Consider the following 10,777-nt stretch of genomic DNA (forward strand, 5'->3'; position numbering starts at 1 on the left):
CCCCTTAAGAGGGCCAGTGTGGGACACCAGGACATTAAACAATTCTATTGCACAGTTACAAGACCATTATTAGAATATTGTACACCCATTTTCCACCATAACCGTCTCCCGGTTAGCTCAGTGGATAGAGCGCTGGACTGTAGTGCGAGAGGTCGAGGGTTCGAACCCCGGCCGGACCAACACTCAAGGTCTTAAAATAATTGAGAAGAATCTGCTACCTTTCTATAAAATCAAGAAATGGTTAGATATTCTAGTCTTCTCGGATAGGGACGAATAAATGGAGGTCCCGTCTCCTGCAGGGTTGGGGCAGGAGACGTTAATTTCCCACACACGAGATTACTATGTGATGGATGTCCTCCCCTGGGGTGGGATGGGTGGTTTAGGACAACAGGTCCACATCAGCTATTACAGCTGCCAATTAATCAACCTACTTAAACAAATAAATGAACTACTAGCCTTCCTGAATATCTTAGTGAAGACCACCAGGGTTTTCAGAAAAGAGCCATGTCAATAATTGCGCCTTACCAATCGATGAATAATCCCCAGATAGCTATGAACTCAGTACTCTCTACGACAAAGACGCGATGATCACTGCTCCTCCCTATTCAGTGACATCACCAATTCGAAGGATAACAGTCTCGCCCACCCACTCCCCCACGTCATCTAGACTCATGTAGCTTGAGAAGCAGAAGAGCTTTCAATCTGCCACGATTCCACACCAACCGTTTCAAGAACTCATTCATCTCGACCATGTGTCATCGAGTAAATGGCAATGTCTCGTAAACCGCAGTGCTCTTAGCCAGTAATTTGTACGCGGCACTTGATTTTTTACATAGAGACCCTTTGAAAATAGCCCTGGTTTTAAATGAATCATAATTATATTGTAAATGATTATTCAATTCAGCCCTTGACTACGACTTAGTTATTCCTATTAAACTATCCGATCTATTTATCTATATGAGTAGCGTTCTTATTGAAAGACTTTTACGCATGCGCATGAAATGAAATTACCATTAAAGACATTAGGGGAATACTTTTTTCTATATTCTAGTCCTCAGAGCTACAAACAGTACTTGTAAATGTAGCAGTTATTTCCTCTTTAATTGTTATCTCAGATTTTTCCATTTCCTTTTGTGATCATCTCTTAAGATTTCTCTGACAGCTGTGAATCGATTTGACAGTAAACCACCCAAAAACAATAAGATAATGGTATGGGAAATTTTCTTGTCGGTTGAATTAAGATACCAACGATCTAAGCTTTGAAAATTTATACACAAAATATATTCTGTCCCAGACATCCAATCAACTGTCAGCAAAGAAACGGCACCAGAATCCGTTGGAGCCATTACTCTTCCTTTTGAGATCACATGACAGACAGTAAGTTACATTTTCTCGGAACCGGAGGAATCGGAGCATTACGGATTCAAGGAAGAAACTTTTTTATCAATCATTGTTTTACAGAAATGGAGGTTAGTTACTCCCTTTTCAAAGTTCGATTTGTTTGAGGTTTTTTGTAATTCATCGGATGTCTCAAAAACGGATATCAAAAATAGACCATCTTGGATGGGTTATTGATTCTGGAATTGTCTATTTACACTCAGACGGATGCTTGCAATGCAAAGGGATACGGACCTTGTCTCGTTTTTATTTAGCTCATGAACTGCAAACTGAAGAAACCTACAGAGCGATAGCTTCACATAGAAGTTGACTCAGGGCAGTCAAGATTTTTTTCACATTCAGAATCACCAGTCGATCAATGATGTCTCTTTGCTCAGACATCTTTCGCTGTCGCCTAACATAAAAATTCTACCATGATATTTCTACGCTCGTGGTTCAGTTCGCAAAGCGCGCTGGAATGTTTTCCAACGCCCTGCACAAGCAAATCATCTAGATTTCGGAACCCAGCATGAAGAGCTTGATCAAACTCCTAGCAGGGAGAAGAAATCAACTAAAGAATAGATCTCTTTCGTTGCGAGCACACAGCGATACGGTTCAATTTGGTGCAATTCGTTTCTTACGAATTACCTCTTCAGCGGCGGAAAAATTCCAGACGTTATCCTTGCACCTAAGCTCTTTGCATACCTCAGCTCTTAGAGTGCATTTCTTATATTTTCATTTCATACAATGGAAACGGATTTTCGCCAGTCTTTGCACGCACTAACTATATTTAATGACAAATATATGCCCCAAAACGTTCACACTTCGTATTCATACCGTTCGAATTCAGAGAAGTTCCGCTCAGACATAGGCACGAAACTCAATACCTCTTGAGAAGCTTGGTATGACCCCACTAGACGTAGGACGTGTTTAATCGCTGCAAGGCAGCCAGATTTCACGAGAATTTACGACGCCAAAATGTTTTCGTATCGGGACTCAGGGCACTTGGTTTTAAGTCATAACTTTGTTGCTAGGAAATTGACTTAACTGTGCAGGAAATTCTTTAATCTTGCCCACAAACATGTGAACGACCTCGTACGTTATTCACCTCGTATTATATTCGTTGCCTGTGGGTCTATCCCGCACTAGCAGACAAAACTAGAATTGTCCCGCCAAAATCAACGGACAAATTTTGTCAAATGAGACAAATTTTTGTGTCCTCTGTTGCATCCACAGTAGAATTCTCGAAGCTGTCAAAGCTGTCAAATTCGGTCAACAGCCAAACATAACACCGATACTAACTAAAGTTCACTGTAATTTGACACGTTTTTTATCTTTGGGGTTTCCGTTTGATAGTTCAAACAGCTGCAGGCGAGAAAAAAAGGTCTGTGTCAATTTTCGTCAAAATCTTCGTGTGATGCATGCGGCTCTTATTCGTGGTGCTGAACCGTACTCGCAACTTCCATTTCTTGTGTCAACTGAGGGTTTTGACATTTTTCTACGAGACACTCTTAAGGCAAAATAAGAACACTTTAAGGCCCACAAAACCGAATTTTAATTTGTTTTTAATTTTATGTTTTTTTTCGAAATATCAGAATTGGTTTGTACATATGATAAGCTAAACAAATACACACACACACACACACACACACACACACACACACACACACACACACACACACACACACACACAAATTCGTGTCTTAGGCCTTTTAGTCTCTGGTTGCTCTAACCCGTGACAAAAAGATATTACATTTTCTTCATACTATCTTTAAAACTGTCATACCTAGTCTGCCCAAGTCTACCCAATGATGACTCAACCAACCAGTGTTCAGACCACCAAAACAATGACAGCTGTACTTGTAACTCAGCCAGCACCCGTCGTAGCTTTTCAGGGACCGAAGAGAGAGATACCGGAGAGAGAGGGACTGAAGAGAGACTGGAGCACCGGTTTGTGCGGATGCTTTGAGGACTGCTACTCTTGTAAGTAAAATACTTTTTAAGGTGTCTCGAAAACTAACGAATTCGCGAAATAAAAGAAAAGAAAAGCGCAGCCAGCATCGTCAACTTCTCTCGCTCTTCTAATATCGGCGACTATTTCACTTTCGTTCCCAGATTCCCTGCTTCTCTTTAAAACGTGGGTTCCCTGACATGAATACGCACCCGTTCATGGTAATGCCCATTGCGTAAGCATAGGATCTCAAGCTATCAAATGACATATAATTGCGTTTGTCATTTTTATAAATTTTCATTAATGCCCATTGCGTAAGCATAGGATCTCAAGCTATCAAATGACATATAATTGCGTTTGTCATTTTTATAAATTTTCATCCGTACCTTTTGGAATATCGAAAATAGTCTTATACTACTCATACGATAAACACTTTGTTTCCGATTTGTTTTCTTGTAGTTTTTATGGGGTGGTTTTGCCCCTGTATTCTACTCTGTGATGTGTCTCAGAGAATGGGTGAAGGTTGTTGCTTTGCGACTTGTTGTTCTGGTGCTTTGTTGGGGCTGAGGATCAAACTCAGGACACAGCAGAACATTCAGGTAAACTCCTCTATGTCAGTCCTAGGTTAGCGCAGATTCTGGTTGTTAAAAATTTCCAAATATTTTCATACCAAAAGATAACATGCGATTCTACACCGTTCCATATATCTTACCCTCGCCTAGAGGGTGTTCATCAAGAAATGCGTTGATCAGCAATCGCTGGAGAACATTCTTGTGCCAAAAATTAATAACCTGCAATTATTTGAGTTGAATTTGATTTTTTTTTTCTATTTTCAGGGTTCCCTGTGCAATGATTACTGCGTGGTTCAATACTGCGGATTATGTGTGCTGTGTCAGCTGTCACGTGAGCTGAACCACATCGGATTGAGGCAGTGATTTTGTGACTAAACTCGGTGGAGATATACTTTGAGCACAGGAGCGTTGCTGAAACAGTGTTGTTAATCTCCTTTGTAAGCCTGAAAGGTTATCTTTACAGTGTTATGATAAAGTAGTTCTTAAAGAATTTGGGAAGAACGTTGTACGTCCAGTGACCTTGACGTGGTCAGCAATGGCTGAAGTATTGTCATTTTTAGCGAGGGCTTTAAAATGTTCGGTTTTTCTATCGTGAAGCCGTCGTTTAGTTTTACCAATGTAACAATCATTACAATTCCAGCAATTTGCTTTGTAAATAACTCTGGATTGTTGTGAACGATTAATATGGTCCTTGTAAGGAAAGAAGGATTTTATGAATCGAGTGCTCTGAAAAACGGTTTTTAGGTTAACAAAAGAATAGAATTTGTACAAACATGATTTCAGGCGTTTAGCGACTTGGTTGCTTTGCAAACCTAATTAAGTGGGGAAGTAGGATAATGATATCTTTCTTAGGAACTGTAGACAAAGGGATGTTATGCTGATGTCTGTTTTTGTTCAACACATCGTTGATATGATAGTTGATTATGCCTTGAGGGTAGCCGTTCTGAAGAAGGAGTTTTCGAAGATCATCGAGGGTAGATTGTAGCAAGGAGCCAGACGAACAAAGACGGTAGTGGCGATGAGTGAGGGAGCGGATGAGGTTTATTTTGTACTTTCGTGGGGTGAAGGAATCCCAATTCAAGTAGAGACCTGTGTAAGTTTTCTTTCGGTAGATGGATGTCATGAAAGTGTTGTTTTGATTATGTGTGACAAGAATGTCCAAAAAAAGAAATTGCATTATTCTGTTCAAATTCAATGGTAAGTTTAATATTGCTATGACAGTTTTTTAAATAGTGCAAAAGCTCATTTGCACTGTCTTTGTCGTGAAACATGGTGAACGTGTCATCAACGTACCGATGCCAAAATGAAGGACTAATTTTGGTATTCGTCAACCATTTTTCTTCAAAATCACACATAAAGATGTTGGCCAAGACAGGGCCCAATGCATATGGCGAATTGATGAATACCAAAATACAAACAGTACTTGTAAATGTAGCAGTTATTTCCTCTTTAATTGTTATCTCAGAAGTTTCCATTTGCTTTTGTGATCATCTCTTACGATTCCTCTGACAGCTGTGAATCGATTTGAAAGTAAACCACCCAAAAACACTGAATAATTACGGTAATTTTTCTTTCAAGATAATTGTCTAGGGAATTTTCTTGTCAATTGAATTACAACGATACCAACGATATAAGCTTTGGAAATTTATACACAAAATATATTAGGTCCCAGACATCCAATCAACTGTCAATAAAGAAACGGCACCAGAATCTCTGTTTGAGCCATTACTCTTCCTTTTGAGATCACGTGACAGACCGTAAGTTACACAATTTTCTTGGAATCAGAGCACTGCGGATCAAAGAAGAAACTTTTGCATCAGTCATTGTTTTACAGAAATGGAGGCAAGTTACTCCCATTTTTTAAGGTTGGATTTGTTTGGGGTTTTTTGTAACTAGATGTCTTAAAAACGAATACCAAAAATAGACCATCTTGGATGGATTCTTGATTCTGGAGTTTCTAGGTTATAAGGCGCTCTCGGTTATAAGACGCGCCCCAAACTTAGCAACTTAATCAAGCCAAGTTCCCAAAATGAAAATTACGTGAAAGTACTCGGTTATAAGACGCGGAGGGTGTAATTTGCAGGTTGCAGGTTGCAGGTTGCAGGTTGAAGTATGAGAAACAGTCCGTGTGTTTTTCATGACCCTGTTTAAGACTGTGGCCCAAATGCCCTGTTCAAGGAAATATTTTCTTTTTAGACAGAAAAGAATAAAATACAAAATGGGAAAAATTCCAAAGACTGTTAAGCTTATTTAAAGCTATCATCAAAGGAAGGGACTACGCGCTCCAGTCAAGTCACACTATTTTCAGAAAAAAACTAAGCTGGAGTTTACTAAGTCACAGAGTTGATGTAGCTTCCGTTTAAGATGCACTTCAATCTTTTAATAGTGGATCTGTAAATCATGCTAAAATCATGCATAAAACGTGATAATTTAACATTCTGCAAAGAAAACTAACAAGCTGGGCCCAGCGTTAGAACTCTACATTCACGGACTAAAGAAGATCGCCTAGTCATTAACATCCAGAATACAATTTGGAGAAAAGTTCAACCTTTATTCAGCCGTAATAAAAAGCCTTACGCTTCAAAGGAGGTCTAAAAAGGAAAAGTGGGAGATTTTCCACACTTCTGTACATACAGGGCTTGATATTCTGATGCCTGAGAAAGAAATTCGCACGTGTAGTGCGGACGTTCCTTGGATTGACCATAAGCTGAAGTCAATGATACTGAAAAGACAAAAAGCGTTCAAATCATATGGCGCCGACTCTGCCCAATTCAAGTTCTTCCGAAATCTGGTTAACCGGGAAAGAAACTGAGGCACGCAGAGCTAAATATTATGAAGTGAGAATTCAGAATTTAAGACAAGAAGCCCCAAAGAAATGGTGAGACGAAGTAAAGCGTTTGAGCGGCTCAAAAAGAAAAAATGGCGAGCCAGATTGACGTGGAAGGTTTTTCAGATTTGTCATTAAAAGAAAAGGCCAACACCATCAATGCCGCGTTATTAGAACCGCTGGAGGAGTACAGGCTGCCAACTCCACTAGAGTTTCTCCCCATGGAGGCTGATATAACACCAGAGATCCTGCGCGTAAGTGAACAACGTGTTCAGAAGGTTCTGTCTCGCCTTAACCCTGGGAAAGCGTGTGGGCCTGATAGAATTCCCAATTGGCTACTGAAGGAATATTCAGATGCAGTGGCTTTCCCAGTGACGGAAATCCTTAATGCCTCCTACTCCAAGCAGCATTTACCAAGAATGTGGAAGTTGGCTGACGTGACATCCCTGCCCAAAAAGAAATCAGTAAAGGAACTGAAAAAGGACCTAAGACCTATCTCGCTTACTCCCTACATTTCTAAGGTCGCAGAAGGGTTTATTGTGGACGACTACGTCAAACCAGCAGTTATGAGTATCATTGACGACAGCCAATACGGGGCGATACCAAATTCCTCCACGACTATGGCCTTAATTAGCATGTTACATAATTGGTCTATTAACACTGATGGAAATGGCGCTACCGTAAGAACAATCTTATTTGATTATCGAAAGGCCTTTGATTTTATCGACCATGAAATTCTGATTAGAAAATTGCATACTAAGTGTAAATTGCCAGTTGGTATCACCAATTGGATAGTTGATTTTCTTTCTGATAGATTACAAAGAATTAAGCTGGCTGCGGAGTGCTTTTCGGAGTGGGGATCTGTGCCCTCCGGAGTACCAGGGCACAAAATTGGGCCCATGGTTATTTGTGCTTATGATAAATGCCCTTGAAATCGCGTATCCACTATGGAAATACGTTGATGATACAATAGCCTCAGAGATGGTACCAAAAGAGAGTGAAAGTCACGCCCAAAATATAGCAGATTGTGTTATTGAGTGGTCACGAGAGAATAGAGTTCACTTGAATTCTGATAAGTGCAAAGAGCTTCGGATCTCATTTTCTAAAAGGCCCGGGTTCTTTGATCCCATGGGAATTGAAGGCAAAGAGTTGGAGGAAGTTGATAGTGTAAAACTCCTGGGCCTTCATATAGCTAGCGATTTGACCTGGAACAGTCATATATCAGAAGTAATCAAAAAGGCCAGTAAGAGCTTGTATTTTTTAGTACTACTGAAGAGAGCTAGGGTTCCCTTACAAGACCTAGTACTTTTCTACACATCATGTATAAGATCTGTAACAGAGTACGCGATACTTGTCTTCTATAATGCGCTTCCGCAATATCTAAAGAATGAGCTTTTACGTATTGAGAAACGGTCAATTTCCATTATAACTGCAGGTGATTGCGCGGTTGCTAAAGATTTAGGAATACGACCTATCTTAGAGCATTACAAATTTCTATGTCAGAAGCTTTTTAAAGGTATCTTAGACAACCCTAGCCATAAGTTAAAGGCGCTTCTTCCACCCATACATAAACCCAGCTATAACTTCAAAAATAAGCGCCAATTTGATATGTCACGCCTTCGCACTTCCAGAACGATGAACACTTTTATATTTGCTATGGCAAAGAAGTTTAATGGCTAGATTTTTATCGATACGATATCCTTTACTTTTGTTACGGCACGCGTGGTGATTGTAAAAATAATGATGATAATGATAATGTAGATACTTTTAATTAATTTACATTTATTTTAAGTAATTTACATTTATGGCTAATATATCTTATTTAATTTATTATTATGTTATAGTATTGTAAACTGCTGGTATAATAAGATATGTAATTAGGTTTTTGAATTTTTAAATTTTAAATTTTAAATTTCTTGGATTGTAAAAATGTGTAATTCAGCCCTCGGGCTGCAAATGCTTTTGAGATTAAACTATCTATCTATCTATCTATCTATCTATCTATCTAAGAAAACGCTATTGCATCAGAGAGGAAATCAACAAAAACCACAGTAAATCGATCTGTGTCCAATTAACTCTCAATGTGACATAAGCGGCTAAAATTACATTAGCTCAGTAGAAATGCTACCTTTCCGAGCATAATCTACCTAGCAGAGGTAATTAGAATACTTTATAAAAAGGAGCAGCATTTTGCCATGAGGTAATAGTCGTGAAGGCCTACCACCACCTTTTTTTGCTTTAAAAACGTGAAGCTGTGAAATTTTGATCTATAGGGCTTCGGACGGATACAAATTAAAAAAAAAAAAAAAACAATTTCCTGAGACTAAAGATATTTCCGGTTTGTGTAAACAGTAAATCACTAGCCGCGTACTTTAACCTGCAACCTGCAACCTGCGACCTCAGTGCGACCTGCGACCTGCAACCTGCAACCTGCAACCTGCAACCTGCAACCTGCAACCTGCAACCTGCGTTATAAGACGCACCAAAAGGTTGAGAGTTATCAAAAGGTGTGATGGATCTAAGAAAGTTTCAGGGTTTCTCTGGCGGTGAAAACAAATGTCGAAAAGATCCCACCGAAAGTCATATTCAAAGGTTTTCGACAGCTGAATCAACACACCACCGAGGATGTAAGTTAGGTTTTATCTCCACATTGTTTATTCAGAGAGGGAACCTTTCGAGCGAGCGACACAAACGCGATTCTAGGAATTTGAAACGAGGTTCGAACGGCTGTTTTGTTGTCCAGGATATCATGTTACCGAGCACGTTCTGTTATAAGAACGTATGCAAATTTCCGTTTGTTTGCTTACCTCTAGAAGTTGATTAGTGTTCCAAAAGTAGCATTCCTATTTAATTCATAGGAATAAAGGATTGGATGCTACGCAATCTTCACTACACCTCAGACCAAAAAGTTCTGCTCGTGTGGGATTCGTTTCGTGGTCATTTGACGGAGGCCGTATAAGAAACGGTTCTCAGAACCACCTGTGTACTGCCAGAATTTCCGATCGAGGGAATTGGAAATTCTGGCTGTACACAGGCTAAAGCATCACATCGGCTCTTTAGATTTAGAGCCACCCGGTTCTTTTTAGAAGCACCAGATCTTAAATAGTCAATGACCAACAATTAGTGTCCTTTTCTTGTCTTTTTAACTGTAAGTTCTGCTAAAATTGTGATCTTCATATTTAGTTAGAAGCGCAAAAATACTTGGCTACAAGACGGAGCCTCTCTATGGGTGCTCACGGTCTTCGTTTTCTACGTGATTATTTTGCAAATCTTGGTTTTTTTTTTAGGAAGATCTTCGTTTTTCGGATTGAAATGGTTTAAACGTTTATCCATTGTTATTCACAGTTGATAAATATTTCACTTCAAAAGAAAATTGCATAACTCACTGTTTAAATTCACGAAAAGCAATATATGCATCTTATTAGACGTTTTGTTGTGTAGTATCCGTAAGTATTTTTACGGGTTGTGCCGTATTTTGAAGAGCCTGTAGGGCGAGTAAAAATACAAACAACGAGTAAAAAATACTCGGTGATATTGCACAACAAAACTTCTTATAACAAATATATATGAAATACATATATATTTGTTGCTTGATTTATCATCTACGGGTTTATGTCGAATTAATTTGATGGCCTGCTCCCAGTTGGCTTGTTAGCTCAATTGGTAGAGCGCTGCACTAGTATCGCAGAGGTCAGTGGTTCGAATCCCGTACAGGCCTGAATTTTTTTCAGGTCTGATTTTCACTATTGCTTAAATAGTGCTTTACTGCGAAGGATCGTGCACATATACAAAACTTCTTATTAGAGATTTCTTATCCAATGCGCCAAATTGTTATTTAAGTGCGGGCGAATTTCGCGGATATTTCTGGAGTACAAATATCGCGTGATCTTTGTACTCGTCTTTTTTGTACTCTACGAAGCACAGCTGGATAAGAAAAACAGTTATTGAAAACAATAAAGGATCAAAGGCGTAGCCAGGGGGGGTCCTGGGGTGCCCGTGACCCCCCCCCCCCCTTGGTAGGCCTTCTTTAGAGCAAACAACCAACAATAT

At 39.4% G+C, this 10,777-nt stretch overlaps 2 protein-coding genes across 2 annotated transcripts; both read left to right on the forward strand.

Moving 5' to 3' along the window:
• Positions 1-1,317: 1,317 nt before the first annotated feature.
• Positions 1,318-5,610, forward strand: LOC111334034 (cornifelin homolog). The gene is made up of 4 exons (XM_088736698.1): positions 1,318-1,469; positions 3,168-3,360; positions 3,788-3,927; positions 4,165-5,610. The coding sequence occupies exons 1-4, from the start codon at positions 1,368-1,370 to the stop codon at positions 4,261-4,263; spliced, it is 534 nt and encodes a 177-aa protein (XP_088592824.1). The 5' UTR covers positions 1,318-1,367; the 3' UTR covers positions 4,264-5,610.
• Positions 5,611-7,633: 2,023 nt separating this feature from the next.
• LOC148721667 (uncharacterized) lies at positions 7,634-9,009 on the forward strand. The gene has a single exon (XM_088736697.1). The coding sequence runs from the start codon at positions 7,643-7,645 to the stop codon at positions 8,405-8,407; it is 765 nt and encodes a 254-aa protein (XP_088592823.1). The 5' UTR covers positions 7,634-7,642; the 3' UTR covers positions 8,408-9,009.
• The last annotated feature ends 1,768 nt before the right edge of the window (positions 9,010-10,777 follow it).

This window comes from Stylophora pistillata, chromosome 10, assembly GCF_964205215.1.
Source record: "Stylophora pistillata chromosome 10, jaStyPist1.2, whole genome shotgun sequence".
NCBI lineage: Eukaryota > Metazoa > Cnidaria > Anthozoa > Scleractinia > Pocilloporidae > Stylophora > Stylophora pistillata.

Coding starts and splice junctions, on each gene's coding strand:
- LOC111334034 (XM_088736698.1), top strand. CDS start 1,368: ATGACAGACAGTAAGTTACATTTTCTCGGAACCGGAGGAATCGGAGCA. Junction 3,361..3,787: donor CTTTGAGGACTGCTACTCTT/GTAAGTAAAATA, acceptor GTTTTCTTGTAG/TTTTTATGGGGTGGTTTTGC. Junction 3,928..4,164: donor GGACACAGCAGAACATTCAG/GTAAACTCCTCT, acceptor TTCTATTTTCAG/GGTTCCCTGTGCAATGATTA.
- LOC148721667 (XM_088736697.1), top strand. CDS start 7,643: ATGATAAATGCCCTTGAAATCGCGTATCCACTATGGAAATACGTTGAT.